At 50.0% G+C, this 24,703-nt stretch overlaps 1 protein-coding gene across 5 annotated transcripts in view; it reads right to left on the bottom strand.

Annotated features, from left to right (window-relative positions):
• Window positions 1-24,703, bottom strand: part of RAB11FIP3 (RAB11 family interacting protein 3) — a 77,984-nt gene that overhangs the window by 20,972 nt on the left and 32,309 nt on the right. For 3 of the 5 annotated variants that reach the window (XM_061350709.1, XM_061350710.1, XM_061350711.1), the window contains 3 exons: window positions 16,700-16,791; window positions 3,579-3,766; window positions 420-593 (listed from right to left, as the gene is read on the bottom strand). In XM_061350709.1, coding sequence (XP_061206693.1) covers window positions 420-593; window positions 3,579-3,766; window positions 16,700-16,791 — 454 coding nt within the window. Of the gene's footprint in view, window positions 1-419; window positions 594-3,578; window positions 3,767-9,103; window positions 9,240-10,017; window positions 10,173-16,699; window positions 16,792-24,703 lie in introns of those variants that run through there. The other 2 variants (XM_061350713.1, XM_061350712.1) reach the window with 2 other exon arrangements.

The raw sequence follows: 24,703 nt of genomic DNA, 5'->3' as shown, positions 1-24,703 counted from the left end.
TACAAGCACAAGAGAGAAAATTCGAAAGATAAAGACATCCAACAGGATGTGGGGAAAGCTGAGAAGTGGTTTTCTGTACTGGAAGGTTCTGCAAGGAGCCACATCCCTAATAGGAGTGGGAATGTGATGCTGTCCTGAACACATGTGAGATGTGGACTTCTTCTTCCACCTGCTACTGGGCATTAGTGCTTCTGAATGGGAGGCTGGAGACTGCTCAGGAAAAGGAAAGACTGAGGGAGGCAACACCTCTGCCACTTCTGAGCTAATTATCCCTTTGTATCCAGTTTGTGAAAAACCCCTTCCTGCAAGCTGACCAATGTGCAAATCCAGAGGGAAAAACTCTCACACACAACGTACAGGCGAAGATACCAAGCAACTGAAATGGGTTAAAACATTGCCAGTGCTGTGCTGAGCATTACCTGGGAGAGAGGAACGAGGAGCTATTAAAACTGCTTTCCCCATTACACAAGCTGTCCGAGAACAGATCTGCTTCATTCCCTTCTCCGTAATCCTCAAAATGCTCCTCTCCACTGATGACAGTAACAATGGAGTGGCTGAGGTCTGAGCCCAGGGGCAGGTCGTGTGGATGGGATCTGTGGGAAAAGAGGGAAAAACATTAGAGGGTGGCCAGCACAGCAGCCTTTCCAAATGCGTCTAATACATCCCTTTTCCATGTCTCCATTTCAGCAGACATGCTGTTTCTTCATAGAATCCCAGACTGGTTTGGGTTGGATGGACCTTAAAGCTCATCCAGTTCCAACCCCCTGCCTCGGGCAGGGACACCTTCCACTAGACCAGGTTGCTCCAAGCCCCATCCAAGCTGGCCTTGAACACTGCCAGGGATGGGGCAGCCACAGCTTCTCTGGGCACCCTGTGCCAGCGCCTCAGCACCCTCACAGGGAAGAGCTTCTGCCTAAGAGCTCATCTCAGTCTCCCCTCTGTCAGGTTAAAGCCATTTCCCCTTGTCCTGTCCCCAGAGGCCCTCTCCACCTTTCTTGTAGTTTCTTCATAGCTGTATGAAGTCAAACTAACGCAGCAGTACACACACTCAGAGTATCCTCATGTTCAGAGGACTGAGGATGACGAGATACCAGAGAAGCTACGGATACTGCTGCCCAGAGAAGCTGTGGCTGCCCCATCCCTGGCAGTGTTCAAGGCCAGGTTGGATGGGGCTTGGAACACACTGGTCTGCTGTAAGGTGTCCCTGCCTGTGGTAAGGGGCTGGGAATGGATGAGCTTCAGGGTTCCTTCCAGCCCAAACCAGTCTGTGGTCCTGTGACTGTCCTGCTCAGGACTTCAGAAGGTTTCAAACCTGGGGAGAACAAGCCAGGGGGAATCTGTAAGAACCAGGCTGTGAAAGCAGCCCACGTGCCTCTGAACCACAGGTATGTGTTTGGGGGGACGGGCACTGTTCTCTTCTCCAAAATTCAATGCTTGAAAACAAGAAAGATTGCATTATCATAAAAACTGGTATTTCAGGCTATGCCCTCATCTGCATCCACTTGCTAGGAGAGGGAAAACGGGGGCGTGACTAGATTGCTGTACTAAATCAGAAAGAAAAGATTACAGATAAGCCATTTATGACAAAAACCTGCACCATCTGAAGGATTTGCCCTTATCCCACTAATAAAAACACATCAATCCTCCAGCCAAAACAGCAGCAGATCTCTATTGAAGTGCAGACAAGTCTAGTCCAGCTTGTGGGCATCTGCACATCCCCCTTGTGCACTAGCGAAGTGCCACTATTCCCAAAGTGGGATCCAGCCTCCCCAGCAGTGAGTCAGACGCTGCACCCAGCAGACCACTGCCAAAAGCATTGGAAACCTCACCAGGAATAGAAGGCAGGGGGTGGAATTTTTATCTTGGGAGCAAAACCCAACCCCAAATCTCTAAATCTGGGGCTGTGGTTTGACATGCACTGCACAAATCTGATCAGGCTTCAGGCAATAAATAGTACAGAATTTCCCATACCTCTATAACGGTGCTCTAGAAGCTTCAAGATCCAGAGTCCAGCTAATCTTTACTAGATTCAGCCTAAATAACTACTTAACCTCAAACCATCTAAGGTATGCTGAGCTATAACAGCTACTGGAAAGCACTGTTGAAGGTTTGATTCAGTCCCCCAGCTGCGCTGGTCAGCCTGTACTTACTGACTGTCCCTTGGAAGGGCTCTGGGCACTAGAGGTGTAAAACCATTGTCCTGCCTGGGTTTTGATGGCACCAAAATCAGCCCATAACAACTTAGTACGAGATTTCTAGAGGTTTCCATCTCAAATCTTCCAAATCATGAAGCCAAATGAACTTTCTCCTTGATTTTTTTGGCCACCTGCAATTTGCGTACATTTCACACACCTGTCAACAGGCACCACTGCCCTTGGACAGAGCACCCAAAGGACACCCCACCTTCGCAAGCCCACACTGGGAGTAGCGGGAACCCTCAAGAAGAACCTAAAGAATCAGTTCCCAAGCAAAGTATTTGGTACCTACAGGCAGGTGAATCCAAGGCACGTCAATCTCCCCAGGGGACGAGAGTGCACGCAGGCTGTCATGGCCCCTCCGGAGCCCCTCTGCCTTGTGGTTGGGTAGCTCAGCGACCCATTGTATCCCAGTTTAACAGTCACTGAGCTGAATGCTTGGGCAAGAAGAGCCCAGCCTGATAATCTCATTTATTCTCTAATCCACAGCACCCTTTCATTCCCAGTGCTGAGTGCCCAGCAGCACTGACCGCTCACAGCGCCCCCTGCCATCCCCAGATGAGATTCTGGGCTGGAGGGAAGTCCAGTGCTTTCTAAAAGCAATGAGAATTGTATGTCCTCACCAGAGCACCGAGCCTGGGTGATGTGTTTTCGGCAAAAAACAATTCTGTGTATTAGCAGACCTTAACCCATCATTGTTCCAGAGGTTTCAGTGCAGACCTGTGTTCTTGGGTCACTATTAAAGGAGTTATTCCCTCCCCTCCCGCCTGCCAGCATCCCAGTTTCACCCCGACACCCACTTTTCCTGCAAAAGCTAGGAAAGGAGGTGGGCCCAGGAACAGTTTCGCCAGCAGCAGTTCAGATTCGGGGAAGAAGATCTTAGCTCACACTTCTGTGCTTCAGGCACAAGTTTAAAACTAGTTATTACAGGAGCTGGTTGCACATCAAAGGGCACACGCGTATTTAGGTAAAACAAGAATATGGTGAGCTCCCCTCCCGACTTGAAAATTATATGTTGCATTTCTGTCTTAAGTGATAGATTAAAAACTGCAAGCATTTCAGGTGTTTGGATCACCTGAGAACTTATTTTAGAGGTTAAGGATGCTAATGAGGGTACAGAACTTCTCCCAAAGGCAAAGCAACGATTAACTCAAAGAGATTGCCAAGCCAAGTTCCAAATCAGCCTACACATGGTGCAGTCTAATTGTCATTATTCTTAAAGAAGAGCTATTTTGGTCTTGCATGAAGTTACAAATACAAAGAAGGAATCAACCGGTTTCAGCAAGACAGGCTCAGCCCACTTCATTTTAAATCCTTGCTCTTGGTTTGCTCCCAGTTTCCTGCCCCACACAGTGAGTTTTGCTCCCCGTCCTCCCCACTCACCCATGCTCTGGCTCCTCGATGGGATCTGTGAACTCTGAGTGCACGGTGGAGTCGATGGCACTGTCTGTTTCTACTTCATCGTGCATCTCGTGATGTACAAGTGTGCTGGTGTCCTCATCCGTGAAGGTCTCGCACTCGCTGTACGTGCTCTCTGAGCCCATGTAAGCACTGTCAGTCACCTCATTTGCCTGGTAAAAACACAAGAGGGAAAGAAATAAGAGTACAGATACACAGTCGTGCTGCAGAGCAGGACAAAACACATTTGGTAGCTGATTATTGCAGCACTGCACTTCTAAGCACAGAAATCCAACCTCCAACCACAGTGTGAGCCCACGTCCAAGTTAGGCTCCATCTCCAGGTCCAATGACCCAGCAGCACCCTGGGGTGCACCACGCCTTTCAGGCCACATGTGCTTTGTGACAACAGCATTCGGAAAGCAGATTACAGAAATACACACTACATAAGAGTTGGAGGGAGACCTTGTAGAGAGTACGGATTTGTTGAGTCCAAGAGGGATTACCCACTGGACCATTACCTGCAGCAGGCTCTAGGAAAGCAGCATGATTTGGTTTTTAACACATCACGCCAGGAGCATGGAGGACTGGGTTTTCCTCCCAGTTCAGCCCGCCAGGAAGGCGCTAGTGTTTGGTGCTCGTACATGTGGGCAGGGATGGTCCTGCTTGGACACACTGAGCCTAGAACTATCCTCATGTTCAGAGGAGAGCCCTGGGAGCAGGAGAAACACCCTCCTAAAACAAAGCGCTTGTTGCATCAAAGCACCAGCTCATTTCCCAGCACTTATGGGACTTCCCCAGTGCACCTCTGAACCATCCAAGTAATTTTTGTCTCTGGGATCATGGTTGTGGTGGGATCTGCCAGTGCCAGCTCTGAACTACAGCTGACCCATGTCACTGGAGGCATCAGGCAGAGGGACAGGAGCCCATGGGCCTGGCCTCAAGATAAAGAGAAGCTCATGAAAAGCTGTTTGCTCCACCTGAAGTTCACTCAATGGATCAAACTTGCTCAGCTGCTGGCTGCCCTTTCTCCAGCACAGCAGCAGGGCAAAGCAGCAGCATCTGGAATGCAGGCACAGCTGAAGCAAACCTCTCTTCCAGAGGGTACACAGAGCAGCTTTCAGTGCTTTTTTCCCAAGGATTTTCAAGAAAAAAATATTTCTCAAAGCCCTGTATTACAGCAGGAAAACACACACACAGACAGACCATCCTTGGCAATAGCAGGATGAAGTTACATTAGAGCTGTTCAGTCAAAGCAGGGTACAGGAAAACACAGACCAAGCGGATAAACGTCCTGCTGACATTCAGTTGTGTACCCTATGCAAACCAGCCTGATCCTCCTGTTTTGGGTTAGTTTCTGCAGCACAAAGAACCACAGCTTTTCCTGGTGCAGAGGTGCAAAGCGGCTCAAGACACAACTAACACCTCATTTTGCTTCCCCACGAATTCCCAGGCTGCCTCAACACGCATGAGGCCACAAAGGGAGAACAGGAACTTGTACAGATGGTCTGAAAACCTCAAAGGGATGGAGAAAGAACTGCTCAAGAGTGTTCCTGTTCTACATGGGCACTGGGGAGCAATGCAATCTAGTCAGCAGCCTCACTGTGCTTCCTTCTCAGCGCTCTCACCGCCCCCGTGCCAAGTGAGCTGGGTGCTGGATGGAGACAGAGAGATGGCCAGGAGCCCCTCTTGGATGCTTGGCTCAGCTTTCAGGGACCCACGCTGACTTATGGAAATCAGCATCTCTCCAGGACACCACCCTGAAGTCAAACATGACATAAACCTCCACAGGACCAGAGTCCAAAGTCGCATGGGGAGGAGGTTGGGTTGTTCAAGTAGACTCATCAGAGGAAAGGCCACTGTGATGAATGTCACTCCCAGCACAGAAGAAGTTGGCCTTTACTAACCTTCAAGATACAAGCAAAAGCCTCCTAAAATCCCCTGCTACTTTTAAAAGCATAAATCCAACACAACTGCTTATATACCTACAGCTGGGGACTTGCTAAGTGCTTTACTGGACTTATGCTGCACTTCCTAGAAACACTGCCTGGGCCCTTAATGTTCGAGCAGAAGGAGGACAAAGGAGATCTGGAAGTGGTGGCTCGGTCTGCCGGCTTGCTCATGGGCAGGGGAGGACATTGCACCATGTTAGGAGAAAACCCTTCCCTGTGAGGGTGCTGAGGCGCTGGCACAGGGTGCCCAGAGAAGCTGTGGCTGCCCCATCCCTGGCAGTGTCCAAGGCCAGGTTGGACGGGGCTTGAAGCAACCTGGTCTGGTGAAAGGTGTCCCTGCCCATGGCAGGGGGTTGGAACTGGATGAGCTTTAAGGTCCCTTCCAACACAAACCATTCCATGATTTTATGATTCTCTGATGCCTGAGCTGAGCCCGCAGCTTCCCCAGACTCCAGAAGAAGGTGTGCTTAAGCAATTCAAGTATTCTTCCATTATATCTGCAGCACGCACCAAGTTTAGGAGAGACCAGGCTTCAGCGTATTGGACAATGTTGTGTTGCAACATTGGTTAAGTTTGATTTTAGGAGAAAAACCTATCTCCAGCTTGCACCGGCAGCGATGATGCTTCATGCTGGACTGGCACAGCTCTGCCAGGAGGGATGCAGCAGGGACCCAACTCAGCAGAGAGGGCCCAAGAAATGACAGCAGCTGCCCATGTCTGCACATTTCCCTGCTTGCTTCAGAGGGATGCTTTTCGCCTGTTTGAGAAAGTTTCATGCCAAACTGGAAATAATTTTGCTTGTAGACTCCAAAGTAAATGCTGCCGGTCTTGTTGTTTTGTTTTTGGGGGTTTTTGTTTTAATAAACCCTTCCCACTGAAAAAAATGAAATTTAAGTATAACTTGAAGCATTTTAATGAGCACAAAGTAAAGACAACTAGCGCAAAGAAACCAACAACCCCAAACCACTCCAATCCACAAATAATTTGATTAAAACCCACCCACTGCTGACCCTCTCAACATGAAGCATAACCAGGAGCTGAACAGCTCAGGGCATCAGCACCCTTAGTTAGATAACTTATTTATCAAACTATCAGAAAACATCTTACTGATGAGAAATACAGGCTGAATGAGGGAGCAACGCTTTAAGCTAGAAGTAGTCACCATAAGAGCACATTAACCACCCTCCTTCAGCCATAACAAGGATGTGCAGCCATTTATTTATTTACAAAGAAATAAAAAAGATGACCCATCACACAATTTACAAGCTTTCTTTGTGTTTAGCAAAGGAGAAAAAACAGTCTCTTGAGATTTCAAACACAAGAGCTCTATTAAAATTAAACTGATGCGGTCAATGAGTTAAGAGGCAGTTGACACCATAAACAAAGTCCTTCTTCTGAGCATAAGCGTGGAGAACTTTGCTTCACATTTCATCACAGATTAAGTAACTAAAGCCCAGGAAAAGATGCAAAAAGCAGATAGCCAAACCAAGGGGGTAAGGCATTACCACTGCTTGCTAAAGCAAAGCAAATCCAAGCCTCTAAGCCCCAGGCAAAGGTGCGCCGCAGGTCGCACAAAGCTCTTGTTTATGGCACCAGAGCAGCTGGTGTGTGCACTGACCCTTCAAACCTCCCTGCCACATCTCTTACTCGGCCAAGCTGTGAGCAGCTTGTGCCCTTCTGTGAGCAGGCAGTGAGCAAACACTTCTTCAGATTAAAAACCCCATGATACACTTAAAGATGGCTGTGGGCTTGGGACAGCCAGGCCAGGCTGCGAGTGCTGCAGGGGGCTTGCCAGGAACACCCCCACCACATTCAGAATGGGGTTGGTGTCACCAGTATCAATGTATTTCATGATTTTATCAAATGAAACATACCCACAGATGCTTCAGGTAAACCTTAGACCTTAAAGCGAGGGCCTACACACATACAGAGCCTCTGAAATAGGATTGTGGTTCAGCTCTGGTGCTAGACCTGTTCCCTCTTCTGAGCACAATGTCGGCCATCCAGGCACAGCTCTGCCCAGTGGTGAGCCCTGCTGCTTCTAAAGGAAACAGGAAATAAATGGATGAAAAGGAAATAAAGGGATGAAATCAGCATTGGGGTGATGCATTATGCCCTGATAAAACTGGTGAGATGATCAAGCACCTTTAGGAGACTTCCCCAGAAGCAGTTCATCTATTCCAGGCACTTGATTGCATGTTGGAGTAAAGACCATTTGATTAAGTGTTGTAAAGTGCTATTAAAACCCATCTTCATTAAAAGAAAAGAGTATGAGGAGAGGAAACAAGACTATTGGGAATCACCTGCAAGGCGTTACCTTGGAGAGAAGGGCAAAGTCTGGCTCCCAGGGAAGTTCCTCCCAGGCATTTTCTGCAGGGCTGGTCCCTGTTCGTGGCCGGAGCCACCCCAGCATCCCAAAGCTCTGATGTCCTTGGGCACAAATACTCAGAAGGTCAGAAAGGGAAGCGAGGGGAGAGGAACAGGAGAAACAACTCTCTTTTCCCAGCACGCATGAGCCTATTTATGATGAACACCAGCTCTGACTGCACACAGGACAGACCAGCTACAAAAAACACCCTCAAGGACACCCTCTCCTGACTACAGCCAGGGCCCTGGTGCCAGTATCAGGCTCAGAATGCTGCCCTGCCTGGAGCCAAGCCAATGCTGGCCCCATGAACACCCAGAGACCCACCAGAGCTGTGGGGCAGGCTCAGACCAAAAGGAGATGAGATGAAGAGCATCCCACTGCTCGGTGCAGGACCTGACAGCGCAGAGGGAGCTCCCACAGCTAACAGTACCAAGGCATCAGCCAAGTGCTGCAGCAGGCAACCTGTCCTTACATTGGCTTTAAACCAATTCAAAGCCAGGAAGAAGGGAGTTATGTTTACAGTCTCACCCGAGTCTATGGTAATACAAAGCCCCAAAGCCCTGAAACACCTCACAGCAGCTCAGCCTCCAGCACCAGCAATGGTCCAGAAGCCCATCACACCTCTGAGTGATCCCACATCGGACCCTGCCATCAGCAGTTATCTGTTGGCCACAGTATTTGCCTCTTCCCGCATACTGGGCAATGTCTGCTTTCCAGGGAAGACTGGAGCCTGTGCTCAGCCTTGGGTGAAGTCAACTTTTACAACACAGCTCCTGAAGTTGGGTTTTGAGGCTGCTACACTCAATTATGCCCTTTAAGACTGAGCAAGATAACCATGCACTGCATCCACTGGGACAAACTGAAAACACCCACCTCCCTCAAAAAACAAACACAAATCCCAATGCACAACACACCACATCGTGCAGACTGACCTCAGCACCCCAAAAACCTGAGCTACAGTCCCTCCCGGTCCACCTGCCCCAAGAAGACCCAGGCAGAGAGGAATACGAAGATGCATCATGTGCATACACCCCATGGATTACAGGGAGGAAGGATACATCACACACACCAACACACTCCGTAAGAAAACAAGTGACCCAGCCTGGTGCCACCCTGCCTCTCCCCAGCACCTCCAGGGCCAAGAGCAATCCCTCTAGAAACCCTTACTTCATGTTAGCACTCAAAACCCACCTGTGGACACATCGCCTCGTCGCCCAAGTCAAACCCAGCTCCAGGAGCTGCTGGCTGCTTCTGCAAGGCAGGAGGGAAGCAAAGTCCAGGAGACTCCAGGCATGAGACTTACCGGCTCGGCGCCGGTCCGGAACAGAGCGCCTTTTGTTCCCGACCTCCCAGCCTCCACGATAAGGAGCTAACACACACTTCCCTGCCCTCAGACTGCAGCCCTCCTCCTTATGTGAGTACCAAAATAAAAGCACACTTGTGAAGCCCCACACAGCATTCAGCCCTGCATACTTCTGTCCATGAAACCATCACCAGTGCAAAAGGTTCATTTGGAAGAGGACCTATAGAGGCTTCCAGGGCTTATCTCACCCTTCCTGATAGCTCTGGTGAATATTTAAGCACTAAATGACAAATTCCTTCCTTAGAGCTACAAATAGAAAAATAAAGTAGGCTTGCTATGATCAGCAGGGGAAGCTCAGGGGCAATCACGATCACCCTCTGGGTGACTGAGGTGGCAATCTGTGATATATGATGATGATATTGACCACAGAGCAGGGCTGGTGCTTCAGTCATGGGTGCTTAACTGAGCTTACAAACACATGAACCCCACCACAGCCCCAGCTCCTCAGTGCCCTCACCCAGGCAGGTGCCTTCTATGAACGCAGGAGCTCCATCAGAGCCACAGGGTGACCTGATCCACAGGGAGACCAGAGCCACAGCAGCCTCCTTCCCCCAAGCAGCTGCTGGCGCATAGAACCAACATCCTTGACAGCGCATGGTTTGCAATGCACCACTCAAACCCACAAGTTTTGAGGGGTTTCTCTCTTTCTCTGTCTCCCCTCCATACAATCTTCACATATTTCAAACCTCTGGCTCCCCCAGTCGTGCCTGTCAGCATAAATAAGCTTATTTCCTTCCATTACCTTACCAAATCACATTTGCTCCGAGTTGTCCTTTATCTCCTCTGGGCTACATCCTTCCTGAAGCACAATGCCCCAAGCAGAACCCATGACTCAGCAACACCGGCAGTGTCTTGTACCTTGATAACCAGCTGACCCTCTGTGCCGAGTCCAGAAAAAACAGGGACTGCTGCTAACAAGCACAGCAGCAGCAGAGTTATGCTTTAACCTGAGCTCTCCTCCTTGCCCTGTCTGCATCTGCTACTCAGCTGAGCAGGTCACTGCCCTTCTGCTCTCATAGCTCCTCTGTCTGTGCCCTGAGATCTCAGGGAAGGCCTGGCACCACTGTGAAGGGCCCAACAACAGGTACCCCTACAGCAAAGCTAATGAGGAAGCTGCAACCACGGCCAGTTTCACCCTTCAAACTCTTATTGAGACACCTTTGCTTGCACCGTGGCTTGGCCTGCTCGGTGTGCCGCAGCCCCACTCAGTTTCTTGGTCCCACGCACTGCGCTCACAGTTCCAGATACGGCTTCAAGGTCTTTATTTTCCAGCCTCCTTCCAGTCTGTTTTGCGCGGGGCAAACACTCCAACTGGAATCTTTCACTACCAGCAAAGAAATGTCTCACCCTGACCCTGCAGTCCTGCCTTCAGGGACACATCACACTCCCATCCTTTCCTCTAAGCAGTACTCTGTCTATATATACGAATATATTGAATAGATGAATTCCTTTTGTATTTCCAGGCTTTTTGGTACCAAATTATCACCACGGACTGACTCTGGAGTTCAGTTCAGGAGATTTAGGAACCTGATTACTGCATTTTCTTGTGCCTAGTCAATACAAACAGAATACAGACTGTTCACTTGTTTGCTATGAAGCTGTGCCCTGGACTTGCGAACAGGATGGGCAGCTCCTTCACCTCCCCACACGAGGAACAGAAAGGCTTTGGGGACAGTGGGACATGGCTCAGGGCTCTGCATGCTTCCCCAGGGGATAGGAAGATGAACAGACAAACTGCATCAGTTGTGTTTCACAGCCCTGTGGTCACCTGCAAGATTTTGAGTGCAGAGCTGTTGATGACAAAATTAACAGCAATTCCATCAGCCAAACTGGAGAAGGGTTTGTGATTTTCTTTCATTCAGACATGCCGATGCTTCTGGGTTAGCTCTGTGACCAGAAGCCTGTTGAGGCCAGTCCTTCCAGACAGAGGAACAGCACTGGTAAGGAAAGCCCGGGCCAAGGGGTGGAGAAGCTGCTGTCTTTGAATGCTGCTGTGTCATCTCCATCTTCCCATCCCCACTGTCGTTGCGGTGGTACAGTGGTGCCATGTGGCAAAGCACTGCAGACCTTCATTCCTGTGGTCAGGGCCACATTTTCCCTGGGAGAGCTGGTGAGCTGAGACCCAGGCCTGAGCTGAACCTGTCCTGGCCCTGCAAGCCCCTGGGCAGCCAGGAGGCAGATTGCTGCAAAGCTTCACCCCATCTTTTCAGACTAGTTGCATCTAGTAGACATGCATCTGCTGGTAACAGTGGTATGGAGATTCTGCTGGGGATTGCAAAGCAGAAGAGGCAGAAAATACATAAGAAGTCCAAACACTCTGCGCCTACCAGGCACAGCTCTCTGCCTTAGGGGAAAGCAAATAGAGAATCCCAGACTGGTTTGGGTTTGAAGGGACCTTAAAGCTCCTCCAGTTCCAACCCCCTGCCATGGGCAGGGACACCTTCCACTACACCAGATTGGCTCAAGGCCTATCTCACTTAAAATTGTCTCACTCTGATACCTTTTGTCTTTCAAAAAGCATTAAATTCAGTTGCTCCACTTGAAATGAAATTCCAGCTTTAACAGAGGCAACAGTTCTTCCAGCAGCCACCAGCTGTGCCTGGAGTGGCCCATCCTCCCAGAGCACGCACAACTGGATGTGGGACCTCACCAACAACCATTTCACTCCCCAGATCCACTCCAACTGTGCTGTGTGAGCTGCTGCTCGCAGGGTGCCCATGCACATGTCTGGTCAGTGCTGCTGCTCTCAGAAAGCACAGCTCCCCTCCCATGGCTGTCTGTGCACGGCTCCGTAGGATGCATTTTCCCGGCCGCTTCCGAGCGGAGCCACAGCGGCTGCCCAGCAGATGGCAACAGCCCTGCACCAGGCTCACAGCACCGCACAGCGCCGCACTGCATCCCCGGCCCCTCATACACAGGGGTTTTGGCTGCCCTGTCCTGAGGTGTCGAAAAAAGGGTCCTCCAATGACCTTGCTGGCCCAAAGCACGAGTTCCCGTGGCTAAACCCAGCACCTGTGCTATTTACTGTGCTCCCGGTCATTCCTTATACAGCACAGCACAGCACAGCCTTGAACCGGCCCTGTCTCTCCTCCAGCCTACATACAGCTGCACATCTTCATGGAATCATAGAATAGGAGGGACCTCCACAGCCCATCTAGTCCAACCCTCCCGCAATGAGCAGGGACATCTTCAACTACGTCAGGTTGCCCATAACCACATCCAGCCTGGCCTTGAATGTCTCCAGGGATGGGGCATCCACCACCCCTCTGGGCAACTCGTGCCAGGATTTTACCACTCTCATTGTAAAGAATTTCTTCCTGATGTTCAGCCTCAGTCTCCCTCTTTTAGTTTAAAACCATCACCCCTCATCCTACTGCAACAGGCCCTGCTAAAAAGTCTCTCCCCATATTTCTTATAGGCCCTTTTTAAGTACTGAAAGCCCAAAGTAAGGTCTCCCAAGAGCCTTCTCCAGGCTGAACAACAACCCCAACTCTCTCAGCCTTTCCTCATAGAAGAGATGCTCCATCCCTCTGATCATTTCTGTGGTCCTCCTCTGGACCCTCTCCAACAGATCCATGTCTTTCCTGCACTGAGGACTCCAGAGGTGGACTCAGCACCAGCAGCATGCCAAAGTTTTGTGGCTTGCTTTCATGCTGGGAGAGTCAGTCTTGCTGCTCTGCATTGTTCAAGTGGGCTCATAAGCACAGCAGGTATCGTGAAAGCTAACTCCAAGTTTTCCCTGTCCCCCTGCAGAGCATTGTAAATGAGTCCGTGTACCCCAGAACTGAGTCACAAGCTTCATGGGAGCTTGCACGCGAGGCAAGGATAACTCCTACCTTGCAGTTAGTCAGCACTAGCTGCACAAACCCAACCTGGGGGAAAGCAGGCGAGCACTCCGGTGTGTGGACAGACTCCAGGCTCCCTTTGCACAGCTTTACAAAGCAGTGTAGCCAGAAACGCTGTCATTATTTTTTGGTGGCATTTCCCTGTGTAAGTACAAAGCTTGTCATCAGCTGCTCTGCATCCACCTTGGGCAGGGAGAAACACTACCTGGGGGCTGCAGACAGGAACCCCTACTGAGGTGATGCTCTCCCTGTTCGGGGGGGGTGTATAGGGATGAGATTCCTCTTGCACGTGTGGCAGTGGAGCACTGGGGATTGCCACAGCTGGATGCAGGTGGCAGCCATGCGGCTGCAGGAACTGAGGCCTCTGCAGTTCCACTGTCCTCGAGCCACTGTCTCAGTGAAGCCATGCTACCAGAAATCCTCTTTGAGAACAGTTTAACAGCCAGACCAGTCTGCTGGACAGACCTGGCAAGGTGCAACAAGAGCCAGGCGCTCCATGCCACACTGGGAGCCACACCAGTGGCTGAACTGTGGCCGTACTCGACATTACAAAGGTCCCTGTGTGAAGTGCCAAGATCTTGCCCCCTGCGAGAGGTTTTAACGCCTTTAATGGAAGATGAAGTGTTGGTTCTGCTCCCTGTAGAGCAAACACTGGCTGCAGACACCAATAGTGGGTGCTCAGGGTTTTCCACAGATGTTCAGCTCCCACTGCTGACAGCCACCAGAAGAGGGGCTGAGTCACCAAGAGTAACCGCATTAACTGAGAGAAGACATTTTCATTTAGACTGCTTAAAGCACTTGTTTACACTTGTTTGAACAAACATTTAGAAGAAAAGCTCTCCATCAAGGCCCCAACACTTGTAAGAGCCAAGCACTCAAGCCACCGCAATTTTGTGCTGCATAAGGAGGACCAGGCTGATACTGCAAATCCAGTAACCTCAATTACTCCCAGTACCATGGCAAAGCAAATGCGGCACCTCTCCTTCAGCTCCTTTCAAAGGTCCTCTGATGTGACACAAGCTGTGCTTCTTCAGCCCATGGCCCTGGCAAAACAAGAAGGGCTCAGCCGCTGCTTGAACCCACCAGCTGTGTTTTGGGGGCTGAGAAAGAAGATGTCATGTTTAGAAGCAGGTTTCAGGGCTGAAATGGGGACATTTGAGAATACAAACTGCTTTTTGGTGGTATGGAAGCTCTGCTCGGAGGAAAGGCAATGTCTTCCTTCGCTTTTGAAGGGTGCTTTTTCCCTGCCCTCTCTTCCAGATGAATCCAAGCAAGGTGGAATATATATTGGAAAAGGCCATTTACCTGTTTTCTGTATTAATGGTTCCTAGAGTAGCAGCCTGCGGCACCTAATGACAAGGAGCCTGCTGGAGCTCTCCTGCAGCTCCTTTGCACAGTGCTTCAGTGAAAAACACTCATCTGCTGCTCCCAGCAGGTTGCTTCCTCATTCCCCCATCCAGCTTCTCTCATCCCCCCCTCCCTGAAACAGCTCAAGCTTTCCAAGGTACAGCATTACAGGACATGTGGAATAAAAGACACGTTGGGAGCTCACGGCTCAGCCGAGCAAGAACAAAACACCGCACGCCCCAAGACACCAGTTTATTTTTACACACGCAATGCTGAGCGGTATTTCTTGGTCATGTTCTCATTTGCTAAACCTCTACGAAATCCTTGCAGGCTGGAAATTATTTCAAATCATGTATCCAAGACAACAGAGGTAATTCTTCCCCAGCATATTAAACGTAGACACCAACAGAGCTCTGATCTTTAGATGACTGCCCTGAATTCCACGTAAGAATCCATTTACATCTTTCTCAGAAGGAGATTTCAGGACTCAGCACCTTTTCTCCTTTGGGTCACCTTGTTGTTTCAAGGAAATGATGGCCCAGCAGCAGAATTATTTCATCCCAGCGGGGCACACACCAGCTTGTTGGTATTTCTGCCCAGAATAGCTTGCAGCACTGACAGAGCTCATCTGTGTTAAATTAGCCCTTAGAAAACATCCCTAACTCTGAATCTCAGAGAAGACCGTTCCTTGACGCAGGTCTGAGGAGCAGAAAGCAGAAGCCCTTGCCTGCATGAACACTGCAACTGTCGCAGCCTCCAAACTGCTCAGTCCAGTGGATAAAAAAGCACATTTGTGACCTTGTGCCAGACAGAGAACATGAAAACCCACCTCCCCTCCTGCCTTCCTGCCCCCCTTTCTGCACAGCTATTCCTGGCTTGTGTAACTCTCTCTCAAAAAGGAAAAACAATCTAATATTCAAGATACCCTTGAAAGCTTTCTGGGGGAGGAAGTGAGCTCTTAAAGCTGTATTTATCCAAGCAGTCCTAAGGGAATATGGGACTTGCTCAGGGTGACACTGCAGGTCCCTTGACTTCATCACAAGAGCTGGCAATCAGCTCAAGAAAACCACTGCTTGGTTGGAAAATGGAGTAATGGCCTGGTCAACTGTCAGGCCTAAGTCACCCAAGTGAGAGCTTGTAGCCATCTCCAGTGATGGACCTTCTAACTGACACGGGGAAGAGCAGTTGCCCAACACCCAGTTTATACTTAGAAAACTCAAAAGAATAGCTCGAGCCTTTTATCAAGAAGTCACAAACAACATACTACAGACTACGCAAAGCAAAGACATGGATATTTGCACGCACATATGAAGGAAGCTGGGAGTCCCTTTGCAAGTAACAATCTATGTGATGAAAACATCCAGGCTGCCAAGACACAAGAGTCAAAAACCTGAAGAGGAAAGTTTACAAAAGGAAAAGCAGAAAGAAGCTCTCAGTCCCCATGCTGGACTAGGGAGCCAGCCAGCTCTTTGCTCTGAAGGCACCTCAGCGCCTTTGGCTCCAGGCTGAAGGCATGGAGGAGAAATGGAGAAAGCCTTCCAAGCAAAGCCCAAAGGCTCATAAACACAGACAGCAGGGCACGGCAGGAGCAGCTTCCTTTCTACCCGGGGAGAGCAGATATGGGACATCACTGCGATACACTTGCGTGCTAAGGATTACTGGAGGAAACAAGAATGAAGGCTGTAACTTTAACAGAAGGAAAAATACCCATCCCAGATCCGCATCCTTGATCAAGCCCAAAAACATTAAGGAAAAATCTACATTTTTGTCTTCTGCTCTGCCTCTTACTGGCCAAAGAGCACTGAGTGCCAATGTCCAACCGCGCCGCTGTGCCTCTCCAGCAGGGTCCTGGCTTGGACATCTCAAAATCAGGCTCAGGTTCTCCAACCTCAGCAACTTCATTACTAAGACAAACACAACAGCAGCAAGCACCCTTTCCACATTGCTAGTGCGGCCCCTCTTTCACCCAGGACACCATGCTCTGCATGCTAAACTAGCACTAGCTATAGGGTTTTCCTTGAACACCAGTTTTTACTGAAACAGCTCCAAATTCTTGATGCAAATTCCCCTAGGCCAGTTGCCCTTAGATTAAAAGCTTTGTCTTTATAACATGTTAAGTATCCCTGATCCCTGTGAGAGCAAATGCTCATCTCCCCCAGCCAAACTCTCCATGCTCAAGCCTCACACCGTATAGAGCCAAAGTCTGTGGGAGCCAACAGCGCTCATACTTGCCTCAAACGTGACGAAGTCATCAAACTCATCAGGACAGGCCGGGGCTTCCTCCTCAGGGGTGTATCCCATATCATACAACTGGCTGTCAGGATCTGCAGAGGAAGATAAGAGAAGAAAGAGAATTACCAAAAGGAAACCCGCATCCTCGAGTGAAGGATGGTTTTGGGAAACTTGACAGCAGCAGGACAGGAATCTCCTTTTGCACACACCGATGCCTTCAGCTGTCAGAGAGGACCTCTGCTTCCAGACATCCCACCACCAGCTCTGGTGGAAGGTACTTAGGCTGGCTGCTTCCTGGCAAAGGTCCTATGAGGCCCCTTGCTGCTCTGATGGGGCCAGCACTGGATTCATCCCTATGCCGCCATGGTCTCCACTCCTTTTCCTGGTTTCTTCCCTACCTCCGTTTCCTGCATCCTCTTAGTCTTCTCCCAGAAGGCATTAATCCTTCTGTGGGTAGGGAATACATTAGATCTATGTGTGACAGCGAACTACCATGGGAACCGCAGAGAAAGCAGGCTGCACCAAAGCTTTTATCATCTACTGCTCCTCCCATGGCCAGCCACATCAGGAGCCATCCTTGCAGGCAGATGGGAAAATAGGAGGTTTTCAAGGAGATTCCTTTACAAAAAAAAAATCACCCCTCCCGCCCCCAAACACCCATCTGCAGCAGAGGAGCAGCATTTCTGAGCCCTTCCACAGAGGAAAGGCAGAATGAATTCCCCATGTTCCCTCCAGCAACAGCTAATGCCCGATCCAGCACACGACCCAGATCACAGGCTGGAAACACCAAATCCAGATCAGATGCTGCAGTCCCAAAATAAATAACAGGCTCAGAACCACATGCCTTGGAGCTGCAAACATTGCAGCACTAGCGCTGTCTGATATCAATAGACTTGGCCAGGCAGGAGGAGTCATTATGTCAGTGCTCTAGGAAAGCTTGGCCATCACCTGGGTTTGTGGAGGGAAAGGCCTTCCTTTCCTGGTTGCTCAAGGCAGATGATGGAGCAGAGCTATGAAGCAGGGTCAGCAGGCTGGCAGCACAGCCACATCGTGTGACTTGAACCCAAGCCCAACCAAAGGAACTCCTTAAGTCACACAACGTTTTGCACAGCCACCCAGACAGGATCACACTCAGCTTCCCGCAACGGATGCAATCCCCATGGAGTCACAGCCCGGGCTCCCACTTTGGGTCCATCTCCGGTAGCAAGAAATGCCATTTTTCATTAAGGGATATGTACATCTAGTATGAAGTCAAGGGAGAAGGGGTGATGGCTTCAAACTGACAGAGGGGAGCTTTACGTTGGATATGAGGCAGAAGCTGTTCCCTGTGAGGGTGCTGAGGCACTGGCACAGGGTGCCCAGAGAAGCTGTGGCTGCCCCATCCCTGGCAGTGTTCAAGGCCAGGTTGGATGGGGCTTGGAGCAACCTGGTCTAGTGGAAGGTGTCCCTGCCTGTGGCAGGGGGTTGGAACTGGATGGGCTTTAAGGTCACTTCCAACCCAAACCAGTCTGGGATTCTATGATATGGTCAGGGCACAGGACAGAGTAAGGTGCACACTCCCTCCCACCCACACACCCTCCCCAGTACCTTTCCCAGATGACACTCAATGAAAACAGGAGACACTGGGGCCATCAACCTGATGGGTACTTGGCAGCCCTTGGAGGGGAGGGAGAAGCTGAGCACAAAAGAGCCCTCCCCTGACCTAGGTCTGGGGCTCCCAGGGCTTTGGCCATAAATCAAACCCGGGCTCTGCCCTGTACCATGTCCTACCTGCACAAGCCCTGGTGACAGCTCTGCTCTCCACAGCCTCTCCACACAGCACAAACACCTCATCTACAACACGTGATTCCCTGATCTGACAGCAGCAAGATTCCAGCCAAGCAGCTGAGTGCTGGGAAGCTGCCAGTGCTTCCAGTGCCTCATCCCACACCTCGGCCAGGCAACACACCTGCAAGGCCATTTCCAGTGCTCCCAGTGCAGCGCTGAGACCCGCAGAGCAGCCCAAAGGCAGTGAAGTGAGGCACAGGCTGCTCCCTTCTGCTTTTTCCCCTGTCATTTCTCTTCCTCCCCCTCCAAGCAGACACACCGAAGCTTCCTGCTTTCCTACCAACACAGATGAAGGTATTTATTCTGCTCATCCCTTCCAAAGGGACTTGAAAAGGAAGGATGTAGAGTCAAGTGAAGGCTTCCAGCTCCCTTTGGAAGCAGGGCTGTAACACGTGGGGAGATGGCGCACAAACAACTCCCTGCCATCAGCTGCCTCATGGGCAGCTCTTGCCCAAACCACGTGCTCCTTGGAGCCATCCCAGCCCTTTGGGTACTTCTTGGTGTGGGGGTGAATGTGACAGTAGCTGCAGAGGGGTTCTCTGCACAGGCAGGGTGTATTTTACAGAACCTCCACTGTAAAAAGCAAGGAGAGGCCACTTGAGAACTCACCTGCAGCCTCGCTGGCGGCATGGCCAGCAGAAGCCATGCCCAGGAGACAGCACTCAGTGTTTCCACTTCCCTGTGCTCCACGTCAGACAGCAAAGACAAACACCACCACAAACAAAGGGTGACTTTTCTGCTTGGTTTATTCCCTCCCCCTCTGAAAAAGCCATATGGTGCTTTGTGTATAGGGAGAGTTGCCATGGAGAGCTTGCCTGCACATATCCCAGCACAAAAGGCTGCATTAAGCCTTCAAATTCCTGTCCAGAAGAGAATTAAAAAGAAACGAAGCGACCTATGCTGCTCAACTGGCACTCCCCGCGAGCAGAGCACCCTCCTGCAGGTGCAGGAGGAGGCATGTGGAGAAAGCAGAGGGCTCCGCACGCTCTTCTCCCACCCTGCACCACTAAGCACAGAAGGATGGCCATGGGCATCAGCAGCACCACACAGCCCTGGCTCCAGCAGCATGTGGTGAGCACAAACACTCAGATTCCCTCTGCTCTCCCCTTTGGATCTAAAACCCAAATCCCGGCTGACATCCTCCTCTCCCTCACGTGCCCTTCTCCATACTGCCCACACCACAGAGCGTGGTTTCCTCTCTTACATCCGTCCTTGATTTCACTTGACCTCTTTCCTTACGGACTCACAGACAGAGCTGGGTTGGAAGGGACCTTAAAGCTCATCCAGTCCCAATCCCCTGCCACAGGCAGGGACACCTTCCACCAGACCAGGTTGCTCCAAGCCCCGTCCAACCTGGCCTTGAACACTGCCAGGGATGGGGCAGCCACAGCTTCTCTGGGCACCCTGTGCCAGCGCCTCAGCACCCTCACAGGGAAGAGCTTCTGCCTAAGAGCTCATCTCAGTCTCCCCTCTGTCAGGTTAAAGCCATTGTCCAAAGCCCCTCTCCAGGTTTCCTGTATCCCCATTTAGGCCCCAATTCCTCCTCTTTGACAGTCCATGTGCTCAGCAAACCCTGAGTCACCTCTCTTTTGCCAGACATGTGGATGTCATTAGGGACTGACTGCCTCTTGTCCTCTCACCTGAGTGCCCATCGCCGGCTTGATGATCCAAGGACTGGGAAGGCTGCCCTATGAGGAAAGGCTGAGAGCTGGGTTTGTTCAGCCTAGAAAAAAGAAGGCTCAAGGGAAACCTTACTGCCATGTTCCAGCATTTAAAGTGTGGCTACAAAGAAGATAAAGACTCTGTTTTGTAATAACCTCCCCAGGGAAGTGGTAGATTGCCCAACATTGGACACTGTTAATATTCAGCTGGACAGGGTGCTAGGACATGATGCTTTGCTTAAGAAAGGTTAGACCAGATGACCCCTGAGTTCCCTTCCAACCTCATGTTCTATTGTTCCTCCTGCAGTTTCCACTCTATCCAACACTCCCACTGCTAGTCCCATTATATCCATGTACAGCCAAAAATCTCGAAGCTAAAAGTCAGGTTTAAAGAGACCCTCCAGGGAACCTTTCTGCCCCACAATTTTCCTGCAAAAAGGCTATAAGCAATATGCTAGGTCTTTTGCCCAAATTAATTGCACTAATTTCACTGGAACATGTGAGCAGCCATCTCGATAAAGCTTCAGTTGAACTATTGTGGCAGAACTGTTCTAACAGGGTAATGTGGCTGAGGTGGAAGTAATTGTGAGCAGTAAGACCAGGCACATGTATTATATCACCCAGTGAGGGTAAGGTGAATTTAGAAGGTAAAAAAAAATATGAAAAAAGCAAATTAAGTCTACTATGAAGCACATGCAGCATCCTTCTGATACCTTTCCCATCCCTGCCTTGAAGCCTTCCATTGCCCAGCATGTGCTCATTCAAACTCCACTGAGCTCACCACCTCCTGAGCCCATCGCATTGGCCACACCAGTCACTTGGGAGATGGAGATCTGCTGTCACACAACTGTTGCCAGGAGCCCAGCTTTGACTAGTCAGCCTTTGTCTCACACACATTTGGTTTTCTGTGTTCCCCACTGCTGCCCTGTTTCTTGCCAATGCACTAAACCCCGTGTCTCCCTCTATTCTTAAGATCCCAGACTGGTTTGGGTTGAAGGGACCTTAAAGCTCATCCAATTCCAATCCCCTGCCATAGGCAGGGACACCTTCCATCACAGCAGGTTGCTCCAAGCCCTATTAACCTGGCCTCAATCCTCCCAGCATTTAAAATAATTGTCCAAACACCCAAACACTACTGTGTAAAGCTTCTGACAAGGACCATCTATCTCTGCCTGAACACATCTGCATGCTGATGCAGAGCATTCACTGTTTTAAGCCAACTGCAAGCCAAGGGCAACCTCTGTCCAGTGTCTGTTGAGCCTCTAGAGCCACAGGGCACCTCTGTGGAGCAACACCGCCAACAGGAGACACACAGCCAGCTCCACAGTGGTTTATCATGGATGTACAGCATACACACAGCCAGAGAACAAGCAGGACAGGTCCTGGGCTCCTTGTGGGGCTGCACATGTGCTGAGCTCTTGCAGCAGCCAGAAATACCCCCTTCATGTCTCACTGTGCTTCCAAAGGGATTGGCTGTACAATGGTGACCTGGGCTTTTCAAGAAATGGACCGAGTATAGAGTGACAGGAACAGAAGTCCCGGGGTATAGAAAGCTCCTGAAATAGATTCTAAAAACTGCTTTCAGAAGACAGGATTTCAGTGAAAAGGCACCTTGAGTGAAGAGCTGTGGGTACAGTAGTGACACACAGGTCAGAAACAGAGCCAGTTTTATCTGCTTCATAAATGAATGACCTAGAAAAACAGAGCCTTTCAGAAGTATTTAAGTCATCTGCCAACACACACTGTACATACCACTGCAAGCCACAGAGCCACAAACTCAGAGTGAACAGAACAGTATGGATTATGTGCAGCTAACAGACCTGATTTATTCAACACAGGATAAGGCTGGGAACCTACAGGAATGGAACAAAACCGACCTCCAAAAAGGGGCAAGATGCAAGACAAAGTTATGGTTGGCTTAAGAGAGGACTACCGATATAAACCAGCTCCCTTAACTGGGCATTCTGGTTGAAAATAAGGTGGCAAAAAGGACACACAACTGAGTATGAAAAGGCCACAGGCATTTAGGAGGGTCTTGCATCCAGAGCAAACACACAGAGGGGAAGCCCCTGCCCAGTACTTCCAGTGGTAGCTCAGGGTCTGGTGCTTCCACTGAAGCTCGACACTGGTGTTAGTCCGTGCAGGCCCAAGCTAACACCACCCCAACCATCCACCCTTTTGCTTTCCATACATGACCCAGGAGCACATTTATCATCTGTTGCTCACACAGGAAGCAGTAGTACTGCTCATTGCTGGAAAGAGCAGCTTTCTGTAGCAAAACCTGCTGACTCTCCCAGGTGGGACAAGGGGCCAACAGCACTCACCGAAGTGCTGAAGTTACCAACATTTAACAACCCCAAAGCACACAGCAGCATAATGGAGTGGCAAGCTCAGGCTCCAGGGAGGCAGCATCAGAATTAAGGTTGCTTACACAACCCTCATCCGAGCTCCTCTCAACTAATGAGCTTTTAGCAGTCCTTCGCTTCCTGAATATCACAGCTCGCGGATTGGCGCTTATCACATATTCCTTCTGATCCTCTTCACAGTGCAGACCCTCAAGCTTTGTATAGACATTCCATCTAAAGACATAAGAAAGAAAATTAACTTCATGGCATCCAAGTGCTTTGGAAGCATAAATACAGCTGCCCTGACTTCAGCTCAGAGCCCAGCTGAGCACTGCTGCCTCTGCTATGACGAAGGACAAGAGGCAGGAAGCTACCACTAACACACGTGGGATGGGTACTGAGTTTAACACACGACTCCTTGGTTTGATTCTCAGTGTGTGCTAGCCATCAAGACCCGCCCAAATTGCTCCAGACTTGTGTCAGCCTAGAACAAAGGCTCACTGCTGGACAGGTGAAAAACGAGGAGCAGGCTTGTGGTCACCAGTAAGTGGTTCAGAGCCACTTCATGATGCACTATGAGAAAAGGCCAAGAGATAAAGCCTCCAAAATAGCACAGGGTGGCCTGTGAGGAGTCAGGCTGAGCAAATAGGGGCTGCTTAGCCTGGAGAAGAAAAGCTGTGTGGAGACCTCATGGCAGCTTCCAGTACCTGAAAAGGGCTTACAAGGATGCTGGAGAAGTACTCTTCACCAGAGACTGCAGTGATAGGACAAGGAGTAATGGGTTCAAACTAAAGCAGGGGAAGTTCAGGTTAGATATAAGGCAGAAGCTCTCCCCTATGAGGGTGCTGAGGTGCTGGCACAGGGTGCCCAGAGAAGCTGTGGCTGCCCCATCCCTGGCAGTGTTCAAGGCCAGGTTGGATGGGGCTTGGAGCAACCTGGTCTAGTGGAAGGTGTCCCTGCCTGTGGCAGGGGGCTGGAACTGATGAGCTTTAAGGTCCCTTCCAACCTAAACCAGTCTGGGATTCTATGGTGTCCTCCATCTCCTTCATGGTGTCTGCTACTTCTGACAGCTCTCTGTTTCAGGAAACAAAGATGGATTTTATAACCAACAGCTTTAATCCCTGTTCTGTGAAAAGTCTGAGGCAGGACCTCTTGGAAGAGTGCCTGCAGCTATGCAAGCAACAGAACATCCTAACTTAGCTAACTGAGCACACTCAATGTATACACGACCTTTGGGAAGCCAGCGGCTGGGCTCTTGTCAAACATTTGAGTTCTATGAAGTAAAAAGTAAATTACAAAGTCATTAGTAAAACCCAAATACAGTTATGTATAAAGGAGACAAGCCTGAGATCAGAGGATAGGTCCTGGCCAGAATTAAGGAGGAAAAAAACCCCAAATCATAAGAGATGAAGAGACATCAAACTACACCTGCAGGAAGAATTCTCCCCACTGCAGCATTTCACACTTCTGAGCCATCTCTTGGTTGTGTTGCTCAAGTGTCCTGTCTGTCACAGGGAGTATCAGGCAGCCAGCTTGCCCTCCTGCAACTGGCCATAGTAGTGCAGTTTGGAGTCCTTGTCCTTCAAAGTCCCTTGAAAGCCATGCAGATTAACAGGGAAATGCTCCTGAAGGCTCTCATGATTGAATACCCGTTCCTGTTTCTCCCAACATTGCCAAAAAATCCCTTGTCGAACGAGCCAAACTGTGTCCCACGCATCACTGAAGGAGTTAAAGTGCTTTTGCTCCAACTGGCTTCTCCAAAAGAAACTTTGCCCAACAGAAAACAAATGGAGGGGGGTCCTATAAGAGTGGGGTTTAATCCTTTTTCTAATGCAAGATTCCCCAAAGCAAGGCGGATGGTGGCAGAGGTATGGTGCAGGTGGACAGCCCTTCCTTCCTGCCCCTATACACCAGTGACAACACAGCACTCCAAAGGCACAAACCGCACAACACAGGCACCAGCAGGCATCATCAGCACTTCAGTCACTAATTCCTGGGAATATCAACTTTTAATAAAACTCACTGGGACAGCTTTTAAAGGTTTTGGAAACATTTTGGAGGCCAGAAGAGAATCGATGGCTGTTATTTGTGCCTGACCAGTCTCTTGCAGAGGGAAGGAAGACAGCTGAGGAAAAGCATTAGACTTTTTCAATCCAGAATGTAAGATCTCT

This window comes from Neopsephotus bourkii, unplaced genomic scaffold (genome assembly GCF_033783945.1).
Source record: "Neopsephotus bourkii isolate Nb327-2 ecotype Australia unplaced genomic scaffold, CSIRO-AGI_Nbou_v1 NB_533, whole genome shotgun sequence".
In the NCBI taxonomy this organism is placed as follows: Eukaryota; Metazoa; Chordata; class Aves; order Psittaciformes; family Psittacidae; genus Neopsephotus; species Neopsephotus bourkii.
The sequence above is the reverse complement of the archived record's forward strand: the minus strand, read 5'-3'. Positions and strand labels throughout refer to the sequence as shown.